At 51.3% G+C, this 20692-nt stretch overlaps 1 protein-coding gene across 3 annotated transcripts in view; it reads right to left on the bottom strand.

Moving 5' to 3' along the window:
- The window catches only part of LPIN1 (lipin 1), a 123011-nt gene extending 109270 nt beyond the window's left edge, over nucleotides 1–13741 (bottom strand). For all 3 annotated transcript variants that reach the window (XM_049695742.1, XM_049695741.1, XM_049695740.1), the window contains exon 1: nucleotides 13144–13741. In XM_049695742.1, coding sequence (XP_049551699.1) covers nucleotides 13144–13224 — 81 coding nt within the window. In that variant the 5' untranslated portion in view covers nucleotides 13225–13741. The remainder of the gene's footprint in view (nucleotides 1–13143) is intronic.
- Nucleotides 13742–20692: the final 6951 nt, after the last annotated feature.

Genomic DNA, 20692 nt, shown 5'->3' on the forward strand with positions numbered 1-20692 from the left:
TGCTTTCTTTTTCATAGAATACTTAGGTTGGCAGATCAGGAGAATATCATACGCACGCGCGCACACACACACACACACACACACACACACACACACACACAAGGGTATTAAAGGTCTGACCAAGGCATTTGATAAAATCTTTCATGATGCCCCTAAAAGATAGGTTGGATAATTTGGGTTAGGTAATATAGTAATAAGTACAGCTAGTTAAACTAACATTCCTGAGGAACGTGAAAAGGAAAGCAAGTAAGTCAGATTTCCAGATGTAACAAAATCAGTACATTGGACAATTAAAGCACCAAAGGACTCTGACAGGTCTAAAGCCAATGAAATGACGTTTAAGACAGATAAACTAAGGCTCAAAAAGTCAGTTGTGTAACTAGAAGATAGGGGAGGCTTAGCCATCAGCAGTTAGCTCTGAATGCTTTGATCTTAGAAAACAGTAAGAGATATGTAAGATCTAGAACAAGGAGACGGGGGCCATTGTACATTGCACTGGTCAGGTAAAACTTTAAGAAGGACACTAGCAAACTAGGGTCTTCCCAAAGAGTCCAAGTGGGTGTCGACAGAATCAGAAATCATGTCTCACAACAAAGAGCCAGTGGAAGGAACTGAGCATATCTAGTCTGGAGAAGAAAAGATGAAGCAGGGTCGTGAACGCTGTCTACATACCTTGGAAAACAGACATAGTCACTAAAAAAAAATATATATATATATATATAATATACATAATATAAAATATTATACATCATATATTTATCATAAAATTTATTATATTTTTATTATGTATTTATATATTTTATTTATCATAAAAATTATTATATTTATTAATATATTATTATATATAAATAATATATTATTTATATATAATATAAATAATATATAAAAATATTATATATCATATATTTATATTTAATATATCATATATTTATATATTTATTATACTTAAACCTATATATTTAATGCACAAATACATCTTAAATATATTTATAATTAAATAAATATAGATATATTTAATATTTTGTTAAATATATTTTTATTTATCTTTGTTAACTATATTGATTTTATTAATACAGCTGGCCCTTGAACAATGCAGGGCTTAGGGGCACTGACCCCCGTGCTGTCGAAAACTCACATAGAACTTTGCAGCTGGCCTTTTGCGTCTGCGGTTCTGCATCTGCGGTTCTGCATGGGCAGATTCAGCCAACCGAGGATCACATCGTGGTATGTATTTATTGAAAAAACCCTCACATAAGTGGACCCGCAGAGTTCAAACCTGTCTTGTTCCAGGGTTAACTATATATGTTTTAATAATAAGATTCAATTTATTAAATACACATACAAGACTGATTCTGGGTAGCACAGGAGGTCCAGCTGGAGGCAAGGGTTAACCTTACAAAAAGGTGAATGTTGGGCTTCCCTGGTGGCACAGTGGTTGAGAGTCCGCCTGCCGATGCAGGGGACACAGGTTCGTGCCCCGGTCCAGGAGGATCCCACATGCCACAGAGCGGCTGGTCCCGTGAGTCATGGCTGCTGAGCCTGCTCGTCTGGAGCCTGTGCTCCGCAACGGGAGAGGCCACAACAGTGAGAGACCCGCGTACCACAAAAAAAAAAAAAAAAAAAAAAAGGGTGAATGTTGTTTCCTAAATGCTGGCCTGCAGTTAAGCTGCCCCACCTCCCACTTCCATTCTCGGAATTGCTTCTCTCCCCCAGATCCTGTCAGGTGCCGGGAAACCAGAGAAACACAGCAGAGTTTCTGTCCTCAAGAAGCTCACCATCCAGTAGGGAAACAAGGCTGCAGAACTAACTGATACAATGAAGTCAGCTCTAGACTGATGGATACGAAGTACAACCAGCACCAGAGGAAGGTGGAATTCATTTGCTCTCCAAGAGTAGACAAGAAGATTCACTAAGAAAGTGACCCAGGAATTGGGTTTTGAAGGGCAAGTAAGAGCTCGCTGAACAAAGAGGGAGGGAGGGAACTTCGTGAACAGGGGGCAGAAGCGTGGAGGGGGTGGATTTGGGGAAAACTTGAGAGCTCAGCGTGACCAGAATTGTGTTTCTATGCCTGGATCACCGGGGAACTTCTAAGAAAACAGAGACACGGGGAGCTAAACCCCACAGATTCTGATTCTGTATTATTTGGAAACCCCGTGAGTCTGATGTCCAGGACTGGTAGTGACCACAGGAGTCCCATGAGGTCAGCTGTGAGTGTAAGACTAGATTAGGTGACAGCCAGCAAGGCCCCTCCCTTCCCATCTAACATTCGAGAAGCCCATATACCAAGAAGTGTTCTCTCTCAACCAAAAAAATCTCCCAGGGGGGGAGCCACGGAGAACAGTGTCTCTCCTGCTAACCCCACCTCCACTGCTTCGCCGCCAGGTCACCCCAGGAAGAGGCAAGGAGCAACGGGGCCAGTTGAAAAATGACCGTCATTCAAGTGAGACGGTCCCTGCTGGAGAGTCAAATCTCTAACCCTGAGCAACAGGGCTGAGCAGAGACGTGAAGCTGGGAGACTGGCTCCCGTGAAAGAGCTCATTCCTGCGAAAGCTTCCAGAGAAAAACAGAAAGGCAGCATTTCCGGTGGAGAGGGCAGGTCTTCAGAAGCAGGCATAATGGTTTCACCGCTAGTTGTGAGACCTCAGGCCACTTACGTAATCTCTCTAAGCGCCTCTGTGTGTAAAGGAGGCTAAAATCCACTCACATGGTACTTATGAAGACTGATAAGACAAAAAGAAAAATGCTTCATCGGGTGCCTAGCATACAGAAAGCACTCAGTAAACAGCAACAACAATAATAAACCTGGACATGTATCAATCTGAAAGCACTTTAAATTATCCATAAATTGCGAATAACTCATATGTTTGCAAAAACACTACTCTACCAGGTGGCCGCTCAGTGTTCAGCCTGTAAGACTTACTGTTCTTTCTCTTTCCATCTGGTGACCTCTTACCTGTTTGGCATTTCTAATTGGACAACACCTAGAAACTTGAGCCCATCTTGCTTCACCTTTAAACGTGAAGTGTCCGCCAAATGTCTATTAATAAACTAAGTTTCTGCCTGGGTCAAATCAGGGGAAGTCACTAGCTAGCCCAAGTCCCCATTTCCTTTATCTTGAACTCCTTTGAAGTTCACATCACCTTAGATAAAAATAATTCACTCAAGAATTTCAACACAACTCTCTAATTGTTGGCCAAAATGTTTTGTATATTGATTCAGTTTTCATTTGTCCCGCACTTGCATGGAGCAGAGGGGACATGGTCCCTCCCCAGGTATGCCCTGTCCTGGGTCCCAGTGTCACAGCGCCCTCTAGAGGGCATTTCTGGGCCAGGACACCGAACGACAGCAGTTAGATGCTCCCTACGAAGGGCTGCACATTTACGGAGTAAAGGAGGAACGTGCAGGGCCCGCTGGATGTAACAGGACATGGAAACAGGGTCCCCCAGCTATGGCTCCACAGAAGGGCTCAGCGCACCCATCTGAAGTCCAGAGACTGTCACTCCATTTTGCTCCCTGAAGAATTCTAGGCTGTGATTCCAAGATGGTCCACTTGGATGGACCACAGGAGGTTACCTCCCTCTCCAGGGGCTTCAGAGTATGCTGCATGAAGCCCTGGGTGACGGTGAAGAGAGCGAGGGTGGGGACAAGGTGGTGGCTGATGTGGGCGCTTGAGAAGGGAGGGCACCAAACTTGCCATCTTGGCATTTCACAAGTTGCCCCGTTTTTACTTCATTTACAGGGAGGGATCTGCAGATATTTTCATTGATAGCAAGGGTTTCGTATCGGGGAATGCAAGTGCTGAAAAGCGTGGTCAGGCCCAACTCCCCGGGCCACAGCTGGCACACAGGGCCCCTCTGGAGCGCAGAGTGCAGAAAGAGCACCCCTTTGTTTGAACAGATTTCAAAAAGGTGCCCCTTCCTCCCGACTGTCACAGCCACCCTCAGTCCCAGAGTCCAGCAGGCTTGGTGAGCGGAGTGCAGGTTGGCTTTCCACCCCCGGTTGCCCTTGAGCCAGCATTCTGTGCGGACCGCAACTGCAGGACCCTACATGGCAGCCCTGCCGCACCCTCATTCTACAAGGCAGCTGATAAGGCTTGAGGAATAGTGAGCTTAGCTCTGCAGAGTGGGCACTCCTGTGCCTGTAGCTACACAGACAGGGTCTCCTGTGGTCTGCAGACGGCTCTATGGGGGCGGAGGCACGGCTCCAAAGTGACAGCAGGCCTGCTCAAAGCCACACTGTGGCTTAGAACCTAGACCTCCAGACATTCAAATTCTTTGTGTTCCCCTCCTACTGAGAGAGACTCTCATTCTCTTCATCCTGGTGACAATAAACTCTTCAAAAGTTCAGAGGCGCCCCTCTTGCCCCCCCCCCGCCCCCGTGTTGTCCCCGCTGAAGGAGATGTCACATTCTTCAGCCCCTCCCCCCAGACTACAGACCAACCAACTAGGAGTGTCACATTCCCAGAACGTCCTGCTTTCCTGTCAATCCTGATAAATTAAGAAGACATTAGGTATTTTTATTCCAAACTTTTGCTTATTGTTTGCTTATATCCTTTAACAAATCCAAAAAGGATCTAAGCAGCTTGGGAAAAAAACTCAAGTAATCAAACTGTTGAAAACTACCGTCAAAAGCCACGCAATGGAGCAGGATTTAGAATTAGGGGAGGAAGTGGAGAGATTATTCCTGGAATCTAGTCTCAGAGCAATCCCGCAACTGGGCACTTAGCAAGGCTCAGCCCCCAGGGCATCCAGGGCGGAGGGGGAAGATGAGAAACAGGGCTCTTGTCTGACAGAAGGACTCATGTCGATTCATCACCGTTAGACTGCATCCCAACCATACACCCTGCAAGGAATGGATTTATGGCATCTCACACAGGACAGATAACAACAGAAGCTAGCGTCCGACCACCAGAGCCTGAAGAGCAGGCATCTTCTAGATCACTCGCGTGGGATGGGTATGATCTTTCTGGTGAGCATACGCTCTGCTCACAGCGCCCAGCTGGTGGCCATCCACCCCAGTCCTGTGCCTTTAAACCAGGCCAGCTCACCCCCCAAAACACACCACACAGCCTCTGTCCAGCAGCCAATATCCACTAACTTCAGGCATTCCAGAATACCTCACCTGGGCGAGACCCTCCGGTACCACCCTTTCCTATGAGCCATCTCCTTTCCCAGAGTCTTTCCTTCCTGACATTCTGGTCTTTGCCCCCCATTTCACCCTTGGGCCTAACTACAGAGCAACCTCGGAGATTTCTTGTTTTTTCTTTTTTTGGGGGGCTGTGTCGCGTGGCTTGCAGGGATCGTTGTTCCCCGACCAGGGATCGAACCCGCACCCCCTGCAGTGGAAGCACAGAGTCTGAACCGCTGGACCGCCAGGGAAGTCCCTACAGAGCCATCTCTCAATTGCTTGTAGGGCCCACCTACTCCCTGGTTCCTTCCTCTCCAAGTGCATCCCATCCACCCAGGGCAGGGCTGTGGGTGACCACACAGTAAGTGCTAGCAGTGCGTAAATGAAGACCAGACCAGGCAAAAGCTCGCCATCAAGTGATAAAGACCTGGGGGTTCTCACTTTGTCATTTCATTCATTCACCTGTTCCTTCAACAAATGCCAAGCACTTGCTGTGTGCCAGGGACCAGTCTTGGAACAACTACAATGAAAGACCGTGTGTGCCAAGTTCCAAAAAGAGGATGGGGCTTGAGGATGGAGACATCACTTGCAGCTGGGGTTTCCAGGCAAAGGCTGCACTTGGACAAGGCCTTGAAGGATCAGTGGACGACTGACGGTGGCAACCCCTCCCCCAGGTTCTCTACTAGGGGAGTGCTCAACTCTCACCTTCTCAGGGAGATCTGCCCTGACCTCTCCATCTGAAAGCTCGTCATCCTCCCATCTCATGCTCCCTACTTTACTTTATACCCCCGCTCTCCATCTGGCATATAGTTTCCTTTCTATTTGCTCATTCTTTTCTCCTCCACCTAGAATGTAAGCTCTAGCGGAGCAGGGATATTCGGCCCTTTTATCTGCTGCTTCATCTCCAGTGCCTAGAAAGATGTCTGCCACATAATAGAAACTTAATGAGTATTTATTACTAGAATGAATAAATGAATAAAGAGACAGTAATCTTTTATTACTTTTGTTTGGAGGAGCACGGGTGATTAGTGACACAGAACTGTCAACTCTTTATCTTAAGAAAGGAAGGAAGGAAGGAAGGAAGGAAGGAAGGTACCTACTATAATAATCATTTCATAAAGGAAAGATACTTTAACCTCCCCAAAGTGGGAAGTGCATTCTCTCAGGATAAACAGTAGTCTTTCCCAAGAAAAGGTCACGTCAACGCATACGTCACACAACATTGCCCTAGTCTGTATTTCCACTGTGAATCACTGAAGCCTTTGGCACCATCAGCCGTTCATCTCCAACACCTCCCAACCCTCCAGCTCTGGGTCACAGTGCTTCTTCCTTGAAAAAAAGACAAGAGGTCCACATGCCCCTGGCTGGCCCATGCTCCCCAGACGTGCCTGCTCACGTGGGGATCATTTCTGACACTGAAAAAGGGTGGGTTTCCAGCTCCAGAAGCCAGCCCAGATCCAGGGCCACCCCCTGGATCAGAGAGAACCAGCATGACACCAGCCTGTGGTTCACGAACTTTACAGTTCACGTTGAATTTTCAGTGAAGTTATACTTTTCCCACAGCTCCTTCTACTGCATTTTTCATGCAGCTGCTAAGAGAAAAATAAAATAAGGCTCTACAAACCTCACCCCATTTACCTTCACAGTAAGCTAGCCAAGGCGGTGTATTAGCCCCGTTGTAAAGATGAAGAGCCGGAGCATCAGAGAGGCTAACAGCAAGTTGGCGGAGGCGGGAAAAGGGGAGGCACTGCAGGTGCAGGGGCGGCCCCGCCTCCGCCTTCTCTCCTCTGCGGAGTCCGGGGGCGGGGGGGGGGGGGGGGGGGGTGGGGGGGCGCGGCGGTGAGGGTCAGGGGCCAGGAAGTGCGCACCTGCTGCTCTCCAAATCAAAAGCTGCCCCAGGCCTCTTTTCTCTCTTTCTCCCTTCTCAGCCCCCCTTCCCAGCCCTCAGGTTCAGCTCCAGGCCCACCTGCCACAAAAAGCCGACTTCCTGAGCGGCCTCACTCCAAGGGTTTCCATCTCTGAACCTGACCCTCCTCAGGCTCCAGACCTCACCGTTCAAAGCATAACTCGCCAGCTTCCTGCCACATAATCTGGCTGGCTATCGTTTCAGTTCGAGAGCACGTGCCCTTCTTCTGCAGCCCCGCAGGGTCTAGGGCAGGCAGAGCGGATACCCACGAGTTCAACTGCATCTCTAGGGAGCCCTACTACAGTTTGCGAAGTGCTTCAACTCACATAACTCATCTGAGCCTCCCAGCACCAGGCAGAGAAACTGAGCCTCTCAGAGACATGACCTTGTCCAAGGTCAGATAACTAGTCATTTGGAAAGCTGGGTCCACAGCTCTAGGGCACCTCGGCATTTTGCTTCTCAATAGCACGTATACATGTACAACAAAACTTAGTGTTGGCAAAGAGAGGAGCCCTCATCATGTTCATACTTTTAATGTAAATGCATTCAATTAATTATACTTTGGCAAAATAGAGAGGGGGAGAACAAAAAATAATATGTTCAACCGTGCATGACAATTTCTCTTGCTGTTTTCCAGAGAGGAATGGGATAGAAGATGCAGATCTGCTCTTTCCTCACTGTCTCTCTTCCCAGGAGCGTCTTAGGGGGCGAACATCGCACATCACGTGAGTATAGCGTTCCAGGAGAGAGGTCACCTGGTGACAAGGCCAATCATGCAAGGCTTAAGAGAGGGAATGGAAATCTGCTTCAAGGCTGCGGGAAACAGGGCCTGTGCTGGATTTAATAAGAACCAGCGCTCGTTACGTGCATACTAAGTGCTTTATGGCTTTTAACTCATTGAGTTCTCACAAAATCCTTTTTGCACACAAGGAAAGGCGTCTACGAAAGGTCAGTCACCAGCTAGCAAGGCGGAGAGCTGGGCATTGAGCCCCAGCAGAGAAGCTATTTAATCTATTCCCTTAGTTTTTCTGCTAACATGGCAAGGCATGGTGTCTGCAGGGGCCAGCATCGGCAGGGAACTGGACCCCACACAATATCTGTCCCTTGCACTAACGCTACATCCTAATCTTTGCATGAAACACAGCGCTACCGCACAAGGCCCTCCACCCGCTCTAGCCCTGACCGGAGGGGTGGGGGAGATGACTAGGACCCCTAAGTGGCAGTGAGAAAAGACCTTTGGAAACAAGCTGCGGGTGAGCGGATGGCCCCAAAGCCAGGCACAGGTGTGGACTGACAGGTGTGGGCCAGGTAGAGTGATGACCCCATTCCAGAGCCAAAGGCTACAAGTAATTACATCAGGACAATAGGTGTAAATCCGACTGACCCAGGCAGAGGCAGCCGTGTTAGGAGGGGTGGCGATGCCAAGATGGAGACACCCTCACTGCGCTTGGAGCTCACCACTCAACGGGAGAGAAGAGGCTGTAAATAAGTACGAGAACAGAACAGGCGGTGGGGGAGGGGTGCCAGCTGGAGTCCGAGTTTAAAGGCAGGGTCCCCTGCACTCCAATTTCATAAAGGGAAACAAAATCTCTTTCCATCAGAAACATCCAGAACATGAAGCCGAGAAAATTGACGCGTTACTTGACACGAGGGAGGGGGTCCTCAACCTTAAACACTAACTGAAATGTTACAGAGATGGTGGCATGGGAGCCGGGCCTTAAAGGATGAGTAGGTCTGGGATCAGTTGAGAAGGAAGGAACCGCATCTCTCTCTGGGCAAGATGCAGAATGTATTCCAACAACAGTTTGCTGCTGGGAAGTCCCTGGTGGTCCAGTGGTTAGGACTCCGCGCTTTCACTGCCCGAGGGGCTGGGTTCGATCCCTGGCAGGGGAGCAAAATCCTGCAAACCACACGGCACGGCCAAATAAATAAAGCAGTTTGACGCAAGGAGTTAAATCACAAACAAACGTAATGGCGAGGAATTCAAATTGGACCCAGTAATCACTGATTTTGCTGCATTGAGTTTCCGTGTTCATCCTAAGTTTCTGACCCTACTTAAAGTTCCATCTGCCTCATGGTTGCGTTAGGAGGCCGTGGTGGTTCTCCTGTGTGTAGTGGCAGAGTACTGCCTCCAGGGGGCGCTCCAGTCCTCCCCTGTGACTTCGCTTGAAGGGGGATCGGGTGGGCCCAGGACACCGAGAGAAGGAGCAAAGAAGCCAAAGCTGTGCTTCCCGGAGAGCGAGGGTGCGTGGGGACGGCTTCCTAGTTTTTCTGTCTCCGCCTCCCCATGCACACACACCCAGGGGGCTGGTTGTTTCAGGCTGATCCCAGACAGTAGCCTCTTGGGAGCCTCCCCGGACCAGGTGGGCAAACAGGTGTTTCAAGTCGGCTGCGGGTCTAGGGAGAGGTGGACCCTTTCCCTGAGTCTGTCTTTCCATGCCCTCACCACAGCCTCGGGTGCAGGCCCCCGAGGTCCCTGAAGAAAGGAGTCCAGGAGGGTATCATCTGGCTTCCGGTCAGCTCTCCCAAAGGAATTTAGGTAGCAAACATGTGCTCTGAGCAGTTGAGGCCCTAATTCCAGCCCCTGCCCAAGTCTCAGGGGCTGGAGGTGGCAGAATGGGTCTGGGGTCCTGACGGCCACCTCCCTGGAGACCCAGCTAACACGACTGGCTCAGCGCCTCTGAAGAAAGGCACTCGCTGTGCAGCACAAGGTCACGGTAGGAGAAACAGAGCCAAGAGCAGGAAGGTGAGGCCAGCTTTTGAGAGGCCTTGAATGCTGAGCCAAAATGTCTGGACAAAGACTCCCTCAGAATTCTCTGCATTAGTGGACACAGGGGTCTGGATTTGTGCCTTTCCTCCTGACAGTGCTAAGACCCACGGGCCAAATGTGAAGGATTTGATTTCTCTTCACTGTGATATTCACAGTCCAACCTGTAACAAGCTATCGTTTCTTCGGGTTTAGGTGCTATTATGAATAATAGCTACCATTTACCCAATACCTGTGATTATTATATTATTAGGTATTGTAAGCCCCATTTTACAGATGAGAAGACTAAGGCTCCAGTTAATCAAAACTTGTAAGTGGCAAAACTAGCGCTCGCGCCCCATGGCTCCCGCCTCCCCCACCCCCAGATTCACGCTGGGTCCCGCATATTTGGCCCGTGACTGTGTGCCTTCTTTCACAGGCTGGGTGCCTGACCAAGACGAATGTCACCATGCACGCCCCAGCTAAGGAGAAATAAAATCCCAAATGGCCTGAGAACAAAACCTTCAGACTTAGCTTTAGGGGAACGCCCTGTGCTCGCAAAGCCCAGCCTTCACTCAGGCTGAACCCTTGGCTCAGAAGACTCCACCCACCATGTGCTCTGTTTATTGAAATCCTACCCTTCGCCAAGGCCTGGTTCCAATGTCAGCTTCTCAAAGATGCCTCCTCCAGCCCTGCCAGTAGGAATTCCTCCTGATCTGTGTCCCCATGAACTTGGCAGCTGGCTCGGTGCAGACCCACCCACTCAAATTCCGCCTGGACCTCTTGCGGGTAGAGACTAGGTCTCACCCATCTCTGTGCCCCCTGGGGCTCTGCACACGCTCAGGGCCTGGAGATCACGCCCACAGTGTCTGGGAAGGGTCGTGGCCAATGTTCAGGTAGCTGGTGCCAACTTCACAGGTGCCTCCGAGGGCTCAGCTGCCAGCTGCCCTTTCCCAGCCCCAGGAATGAAGGTGCCCCATGGTGGCCGAGCCACTTTTCCCCTTCCCGCAAGCAGCCAGCCCAGCCCGGGCTCCTGGCCACAGCAGCTGTGGCTCCCGCCTCTCCCATCCTGCTTGGCCAGCTCTCTTGCAGCCTCCTCCTAAGCGTTCCTGCATGGCAGTCTGTCCATCTGGGCATCTGCCTTCATTTCTTGCTTTGTGTTCCAGTTCTGCTTTGCTGAAGCCCAACTCTGGACCTGGCCCTCCTTTGTCCTCCCAGGGCTGGACGCAGCCCCCAGCAGTGGAAGGAGGCCAGCTCTCTCACTGGAGCCCAGTTAGGCTCCCAGGATCCCCGCCCTGCAGACACCCTTCAGCATAGCAGGTCAGAATCTCCCAGACATGGGCATCGGCCCGAGCCAAGCCCAAGTTCCCGGGCACATTGAGACCCCGCGCCCAGGGGTGGACACCCCGCAGGAGCCAGCGGGTCCAGCAACCCACCCACCCTTCCCCCGCTCCTGCCACGGATGCCTGCCTCTCCCAGGCAGGACAGTCACAGGCGCCACGCAGCGGGGGTCCAGGCCACAGTGGGACAGCCAAGGGGCCTTTGAGGATTTTAGAACCAAGCACACAGGGCGGTGTAAGGGTTGAAATAAAAAGGGACCAGAGGCTTTGAAATCCTTTCTGCGGCTCAACTACAATGAGCCTTCAGGGAAATGAAGCGCGACCTCTGTTTACAAAGTTCCCAGACTCCTCCCGAGGGGTGAGATGACTGGCATTTTACTACCTTACTTACACTTTGCTGTAGATTCTAAATCTTCTGTAATAAACATACTTTTATAACCAGGAAAAATAACTGATAATCCAAAGACACAAGCAGAAAGTAGATATCGTCAGAGCTTCCTCGGATCACAGCGGCCTTGGGTACCAGGGATGACAGACCGGCGGGGCTGCCACCCTGTCTCCGTCCTCCGCCGGCCCCCAAGCTGCAGCGGGCAAGTCCCAACTTCAAAGCCTCAGTGTGCTCGGCTGTCAAATGGGAATGACAGTGTCGGCCTGGGCACAAGAGAGATACCCACGATAATAAAACTTGCATCCCAGGGCCGGGGAGACTCGGTCCCAGAGTGGGCCTGGGAGAGGTTTCTGAGATCGCTCCCCACGCGGGAGAAGTAGGGGCGCTTCTCAGGCAGCACGGGGCTGCTCTGTCCAAGAGAGATATTCCAGGAATGGAAATGAGACACAGCCATCTTAATCCCCAGCTAACCACAAAACCGTCCCTTTAGCCCGAGCGTGGGTGCCCCTGATCTGCACAGCGCTGCTGGGGGAGGCCCCATTCCTGTCCTTAGCCTGCAGAGGGAGGCTTGTTGACCAGTCTCCTCTGCAGGCATCTGTCCACCCAGGAAACACCGGCCCAAAGGGCCAAGCGGCAAATGGTGAGAGCAGAACCCAGATGCTCTTTCTCTCTCGGGCCCCCGGCCCCCGGCATTTTGACCCGAGCACCAACAGCAAGGTCCCTCGCCCCTGCAGGGAAAGGAGCCGTGCTGCGGGGGGAACGTGCCTGAAGTGCAAGCGACAGGAGCTTTGGGGAACCGGCAGCCGGGAGGCTCTGTCGGGCCCACGCACGCCACACCCTCACCCTCTTCTCCGTAGGGAGCAGAAGGCCCCAGGCTCTCTCTGCCTGCAGGACGTGTGGAACCCTCCAGTGCCGGCCCAGCCTCTGCAGCTGAGGAACATCACAGGTGTCCTAGATGCCGTTCGGGGTGGGAGATTAACACCCTGTCTTCACTGCAGCCAAACCTCCAGCCTTCAGAAGAAAGGACAAGGCCTGACTCTAGCCCAGGCTCCGTCCTCGGTCCCCACTTCCACTTGGGGTTATCTGAGCACCCTCTGCTCTTGCTTTGGGGCTTTAAATGAAAATAACTACCTTTGAACAAAGCCTTGGCATCTAGGATGAGATCCAGAAAAGGCAGGACGGTGCAGCCACCAGCCTTGGAGTCCAGGGGCACTCACAGCACACACATCACACTCTCTGAGACAACTATGCTTAAATGACTGTGTCGGTCCAGTAACTTCAACACTCAGGGCCTCCCTCCTCTCCCGCATGCAGACACAGGCGACAACAAGAGGTCCCAGCACTGTGCCTGGCGAGCGGGAGCCCTCAAATTACGCCCCATCTTGAGGCTCAAAGCAATCACTATTTCTCTCCATCCAAGGCAAAGAAAAAAGCCTTCACTTCTTGAATAAGTTCTAAACCCTCTTCTATAAATGCAGCCTCCATAGCAGGGGCCCGTGGGCAGCAGCTGGTCCTGTCACTCATTTGAAGAAGTAGGAATGCACAAATCCCCAATGAGACCCGCAGGTCCCATCAGCGCTCCTCAGCTGGGGGAGGAGGGGGTGTGGTTTGCAAGTGGCCACGCCCTGGCCCTTACCCATGACCAAGGTGAGTCCGGGGGGCTCTTGCCCTGTGAGGGCTCCCAGGTGGAGCCACAGGCGCGGTCCTGTTCCTCCATGGCCGGGCCCGAGGGATGCCAGCCGCCTCCTCACCCAGTGCCCGGAGAGCAGTGTCTGCAGCGGCTAATTTCAGGAGCTGGGAGGCTGGGCTGGCGACACTGAGCCCAGAGCAGGCGGCTTCTCTTTACACCCAGGAGCCTCGCCAAGTCACAAGGTTCAGGAAAAGAGCAGGGTGCTGAATTGCAAATCCTCTCCCACCTGGGACTGGCTAAGAAAACAACACCGGGACACCTCCCGCTCCCTGAAGGATGCAGACGTTTCCCACACATGCCAGTTTCTCTAGACTTTTTGAGAAGGACACCCGGTGAGGGGGCGTGACCCCTGCTGGCCGGCGACTGGCCATTCTCTCCTCACCAGCTCTAAGGAATCAGGAGTGAGACTCAGAGATTGACTAACTTCCCCAAGGTCACAACAACAGAGGACAGAACTGGGATTCAAACCCACGAGTGCTGCCTCCAGAGGGAATTTGAGGGGAGGAGGGGATTTAAGGGAGGGACCACCTCACATGCTGGGAACCTTGCAAAAAAAGCTGTGCAGATCATTTCTTCACTTTCTATTCACTTTCTTCCCTGTGCGTCCCACAAAAGCTATGGGGAATCCGTTCTCTCCGTGCCCGGGCACCCCTCGGGGAGTCAGGAAGGCTGGGGTCGGTGGCCTCCCTTCCCCAGTGGGCCCCAGTCACCTCCATCATACTCAGTGGCAGCATCGCGACCATTCGCTGGATTTGAATGCCCCGCACACACCAGGAAGCTGCTTTCTGGTACGTATTTTGCATCTAAGGTTATGCAAGCGAAATAAGGAGCGTGAAGAACTGGTCTTGTGTCACAAAGCAGGAAGTGACAAAGCAGGGTCAGCCTGATCCCACACGTGTTGCTTGAAATGTGGTTCTCATCCTGCCGGGAGTCATGGGTTTGTGCTGATGGGGCTGGGCTCAGAGGAGCGCAGGGCAGGAGGGAAGGTGTTTCTGGGTGGGGGGAGGGAGGCGAGGGGAGGGAGAGAGGGGAGGGGAGTGGGAGGGGAGGGAAGGGGAGTGGGAGGGGAGGGGAGGGGAGGGGGAGGGGAGGGGAAGGGAGGGGGAGGGGAGAGGAGGGGAGGGGGAGGGGAGAGGAGGGGAGGGGGTCCAGGGCACGCTGCAAGCATGCATGCAGAGGCTCCGATCCAGTTTGACAGGGACTGAGGGAGAAAACTTCCCTGACTCTTAGCACAGAGGGTCCCCTCGCCCCGTGTGTCCCCCAGAGCTGCTGTCCCTACAGCCTGTGACGCTAAGACCAACCACCTCCTGAAGTCTCCCAACTCTGCTCCGTGGGCCGAGAAGCACTTTTCTGGTCCTTTACCTCCTCCCCAGCCAGGCCTTCTCCCATTCCACTCGCTTCACTCTTCTTCCTCCTTCCCTCCGGAGGGGATCCTGACAAGGAATCCATCCGGAGCTGTGCTGAGAGCGGCGTGGGCCAACGCATGAAAGGTGCCTGGCGTGTCCTATCTAACACGATGGGTATAATGACCTCCCTTTGTAGGCTGGGGCCGGTGGCTGCCCTGGCGCTGCACCTAGTAAGGAGCAGGGAGGTCCTCAGCCCCCGGCTTCCGCATTCCCAGGTCACCGCGGTCCTGGTCACACTGTTCCGTTGGCCTTCCTCCCACTGGGGAAGAGCAGAAAAAGTAGGGAGACTCCCACCAGCCCACCCCTGGAATGGCTCCCACATGTCCTCAGTGGAAGGGAGACGGTAACACTTTAAGACATCTGTACTGAGCTGGGTCCCCACCCCTCTTACTAGTGTTAATTCATCCTGTCGGGATATTTTGAGAACCTCATGACCGACGAGGGATAAGACTGTAATTATACCTGGTCACGGTGAACATTTAGCCTAGATACACAGAGCCACACAGGAGCAGTCACCCTGCACACAGCACACCGGCGTCCCTGCGTCCATCCTGAGGCGCTATCACATGGAGCCGCGGGATGAACAAGCGGGGGAGGCGTGGTCCTTGGGGCTCCGGGCCCAGGCGGGTTTCTCAACCCGGCTGGCAGGGAGGTCAGGCTATTGCGTGTCCTGCTGCCTCGTCAGGCCGCTGACAGCCAGCACTGGCTTGAGTGGTGTGCCTAGAGATGGGGACGTGAGTGTTGACTTGGCTCCCGGAAGCTCCATGTGATGACTGAGTCTCATCACCTGAGTCACGCAGACCTGGGCCCTGGGGCTGACTCGGCCCCTGGAAGCTGTTCTGACTCAGGCCTTCAATAACCTTTGTTTCCTTATCTGGGAAACACAGGGATAAAAATAGTCTCTCCATCATAGGGCTGTTGTGGGGATACTGAGGCCAGGCTCGGAGAGCCCTTGACACAATGCCTGGAGTGTATCAGACCCTCAAGAAGATGTAACAACTGGGCTTCCCTGGTGGCGCAGTGGTTGGGAGTCCGCCTGCCAATGCAGGGGGCGCAGGTTCGAGCCCTGGTCCGGGAGAATCCCACATGCTGCGGAGCGGCTGGGCCCGTGAGCCACAACTACTGAGCCTGCGCGTCTGGAGCCTGTGCTCCGCAACAAAAGAGGCCGCGACAGTGAGAGGCCCGCGCACCGCGATGAAGAGTGGCCCCCGCTCGCCGCAACTAGAAAAAGCCCTCGCACAGAAACGAAGACCCAACACAGCCAAAAATAAATAAATTAAAAAAAAAAAAAGACGTAACAACTCTTAATCCTCACGGTAACTTTGAGGTGGGTATTCACAGCTCCATTTTACAGGCAAAGCAGTGGAGGCTCTGTTTCATTTTGTACTTCTGTTGGCCACACTCGCCAACTTGTCCTCCACTGGAGCTTCTGAGGACCCCCTCGCTGCCCCAAGGGACCACGGCCAGGCCCATGCTGCATTTCCCCTGAAACACTGCCCCTGCATGCTCTTGGCTGCAAGAATGCACAGGGCACTCCTTTCTCCCAGACGGCCAGGCCCAGGGTCTGGGAGTCTCCTGCGAGGCCCCACAAGAGCACCTTGGATGTTCCCATTTCTAAACCTTAGCTCATGCTATGACCCCTTCCTGGAACGCCTTTCCAAAAGTGTCCACTTTCTAGGCCCAGGTCAAACTGAATTCTTCCTCCATGGAGCCTTCCCTGATCTCTCCACTCCATAAGGATGTTTCCGTGCTTTGACCTTCGAGAAAAAGGATGCGAGGTTGGGATTGACATTTCTGATCATCTTCCATGAGCCAAGTGCTTTTCTCACACGTATCAACTCGAAGTCCCAAGGTTAGGTGTTGTCATTTCCCAGATGAAACAGACTCAGAGGGGCTCCCCTGGCCAGGAAGAGGTGGAGCTCAGAATCCTCACCATCCACTCCCCTTATCCGACACTTAGCGTGTGGTGGGGCAGGTGAGTTACCTGTGAGTTTATGTCTCATTATGTCAACCACTGTAGGCACAGGGTCCAGGCCTTACTCATCTTTAGCTCCAATAGTACCTCACACAGTAGAGAGTGACACAGCATGTGAAAAGGTCACATCTGCTTTTTTAAAATTAATAAACAATTTTTTAGAGTGGTTTAGGTTCACAGCAAAATTGAGCTGAAAATACAGTTTCCATAGAGTCCCTGTTCCCACACATGTACAACCTTCCCCACTATCAAAATCCCACAACAGGGGGTACATTTTTTACAATCAGTGAACCTGTACTGACAGATCATTATCACTCAAAGTCCATAAGTTACATCAAGGTTCACTCCTGGTATTTCACATTCTATGGTTTTGACAAATGTCTAATGACATGTAACCACCACTGGAATCATACAGAGGAGTTTCACTGCCATGAATGTCCTCTGTCCTCAGCCTGTCACCTCTCCCTCCCTTCATGTCTTTTCATGACTTGAGAGCTCATTTTTTAGTGCTGCATAATATTCCAGTGTCTGGATGTACCATAGTTTATCCACTCACCTACTGAAGGTCATCTTGGTTGCTTCTAAGTTTTGCAACTATAAATAAAGCTTCCACAAACCTCTCTGTGAGGGCTTTTGTGTGGACACAAATTTTCAGCTCCTTTGGATAAATGCCAGGGAGCACAGTTGCTGGCTTGTATGGTAGGAGTATGTTTAGTTTTGTAAGAAACCACCAAACTGTCTTCCAAAGTGGCTGCACCATTGTGCATTTCCCACCAGCAACGAACGAGCGTTCCTGTTGCTCCACGTCCTCTCCAGCATTTGGTGTTGTCAGTGTCCCAGATTTTGGCCTTTCTAGTAGGTGTCTGATGGTGGTTCATGTTTGTTTTCACTTGCATTTCCCTGATGACACATGATGTGGAGCAACTTCTTACGTTTATTTGCCGTCTGTATGTCTTCTTTGGTGAGGTGTCTGTTGAGGTCTTTGGCGCATTTTTCATCTAACTGAACGTTAAGAATTCTGTGTATATTTCGGATAACAGTCTTCTATCGAGCACATACGCTAGATTGGTCAAGGTCGTAGCTGAGAACAGATGGGAGACTGGAGCTGGGTCACGGCCTGACAAGGGAGCTGTTTACAAGGATATGGGGAGGGGTGAAGAAGACTGGCAGGGGGTGGTGGCAGGACGTAGGCCAGCCAGGGGAGGGGCTGAGGCCAGGCCCCTCAGGAGGGGAATCAGTGACCTGAGGTGTATGAGGCAGGATATCGGCCTCCAAAGTGTCCAGGTCCGAATCCGCGGATATGTCACACTACACAGGATATGTTACATCTTCTGCCTCCCTCTCTCTGTCTCTCTGTATCTCTCTGTCTCTCTGTGTTGCTCTCTCTCATCACACATACAAACACACACACACAATGACTCTCTTGTTCTCATGAAAGTAAACTCTGTTCCTCTGAGTCAGAAAACCCCACCATAACTCACTCCTGGAGAGAGGGAAACAGGGAATTAACTGTCTTTTTTTCAAGGTTCAAGTAGCAAATAATCTCTCCGGGTCATTTGTCGGCATCAGGACCAAAAGCTGATTAGGGATCGGAAATTGTCTTAGTCTGCTCCAGCTACAGAACAGCATACCATAGGCTGGGTGGCTTAAACAGTAGAAATGTATTTTCTCACAGCACTGGAGGCTGCAAGTCCAAGACTCAGGTGCCAAACAGATTTGGCTCCTGGTGGGAGCTCTCTTCCTGGCTTGCAGAACATCTCCTCCTCGCTGTGTCCTCATGTGGCAGAAAGACAGCCAGAGAGAGAGGGAGGGAGGCTGCTCTCTGATGGCTCCTCTTATACGGACACTAATCACCCTTATGAGCTCGTTTACCCCTAATTACTTCCTCACTCCACATACAGTCACTAAGGCTTCAACAGTTGGGGAGCGGGGGACACAGTTCAATCCACAGCAGAAGCCCCCGGGATGGGATCCTACAAGCAACAGGCAAGAAAGTCAGGAACCTGAGCACACAAAGCAAGCAGAGAACCCCGACTCCTGGCCTCAGAGACCCCCTTGCCTGGCCAGGAAGCCTTGTCAATACTTGACACTACTGCCCGGACAGCCCAAAGCAGAGCAACACTCCACCTCTGGCATCCCTGGACTCAGAACTGCTGCCCTTCCATAACTGCCCACCCCTGGCAGCACCCTCCAGCACTGAGTGGTTCTGAATTATTTGCTGCGCAATTAGAGAGGGAGGAATTTAGCCTGGTCTGTGGCTAAACAGGAAAGCCAAGATTTTGATTCTTTTTTCTTTTTAAGTCAGCAGGCATCTTTCTTTTATTTATTTTTATTTTTTATTTATTAGTTTTGGCTGCGTTGGGTCTTCATTGCTGCGCGTGGGCTTTCTCTAGTTGTGGCGAGCGGGGGCTGCTCTTTGTTGCGGTGCACGGGCTTCTCATTGCGGTGGCTTCTCTTGTTGCGGAGCATGGGCTCTAGGCGCATGGGCTTCAGTAGTTGTAGCTCACGAGCTCAGAAGTTGTGGCTCGTGGGCTCAGTAGTTGTGGCTCACAGACTCTAGAGCACAGGCTCAGTAGTTGTGGCACACGGGCTTAGTTGCTCCACAGCATGTGGGATCTTCCCGGACCAGGGCTCGAACCTGTGTCACCCGCCCTGGCAGGCAGATTCTTAACCACTGCGCCACCAGGGAAGCCCCAAGATTTTGATTCTAACATAGACAGTGGGGGATATCAAGGATCAGAGTCTTCCAGTACAGGCTGAACCCAATCTTGACACAAGTGATGTTTGTATTCAGAGGCAAAAGTAAGTTCTCGTGGGTAGTGAGGAAGCAAGCGCTAGTCTCCGAGCATCTATACACAGATACACTCTCTAGGAAGAGTTTCAGGTTAGTGGGACCATGCATGAGATCTACAACCAGAAGGCACATCAGTCATTCTCCTCTGTCCCCCTGGGTGAAGAGAGAAACTGCAATCCCTCTGCACACATCTGTAAGGGGAACCCACTGGGTGCGTCACTGGTGCTGAATCTTCCTACTCACTCGTTAACTGCACTTCACCGTCCTCCTCTGACCTGGCTGGAGAGGCCCAACCACAGAAGATACGAAGGAAATTCTCCTCTTTCTCCGTGACACAGGATGCTTGCCTAGAACTATCCTTAAAAGGTAACAATACCTCTTCATGTCTTTGATGGGTGTGTCCTGGAAAACAGACTCACCCCCAATAGCACCACAAATGAAAAACCAGAGACTGCCCCCTTTTTCCTGGAGCTTCTTTACCTCAAAAGAGTTAAGAATTTAACTCCTTGAAGTGACAGCCTGGGAACTCCAGCCCGGAAGATTCCTATCTGCTCTGTGCTCTAACCCAAAGAGATAAGAAAAACAGATCATAGTATTTTTCATTCCTCCTTTTCAGAGAGTAAACTAGGCTAAGAGAGACAGGAGGCTTGTCCAAGACACACAACCAGTGAACAGCAGAGATGAGACGTGGACCCACCTCTTCCGACTCCACCCCGGGGGTCTTTCCACTCTTCCAGTCTAGACCTTGGGAGACTAAGTCCTTGGAGAATTCGTCCAAAGGGAAGCAGGAACTTGCCCTTCTCCAGGTCCTACAGGCCTGACTGAGCTATGTGAAACCCAGTAAAAAGTTAAAAAATTATTAATATTGGTTATTTGCTTTAAAGAAAATTTGTCTAAAACTCATATGTATGGAATCCTTGTGATGGACTGAATTGTGTCCACTCAAAACATATATGTTGGGACTGCCCTGGTGGCACAGTGGATAAGACTCGTGCTCCCAATGCAGGGGGCCTGGGTTCGATCCCTGTTCAGGAAACTAGATCGCACATGCATGCCGCAACTAAGAGTTCTCATGCCGCAACTAAGGAGCCGCATGCTGCAATTAAGGAGCTGGTGAGCTGCAACTAAGGAGCCCGCCTGCCACAACTAAGACCCCATGCAACCAAATAAATAAATATTAAAAAATTTCAATCTATCTATCTATCTATCTCTCTCTCTATATATATATATTGAAGCCCTAGCCCCCACAGTGACTGTAAGGTTATATATCCAAATGGAAGAATTAAATATCACTGGGCCATAACAACTTTGCTGAAGACA

The sequence above is a fragment of the Orcinus orca genome, chromosome 13, assembly GCF_937001465.1.
Source record: "Orcinus orca chromosome 13, mOrcOrc1.1, whole genome shotgun sequence".
NCBI classification, from domain to species: Eukaryota; Metazoa; Chordata; class Mammalia; order Artiodactyla; family Delphinidae; genus Orcinus; species Orcinus orca.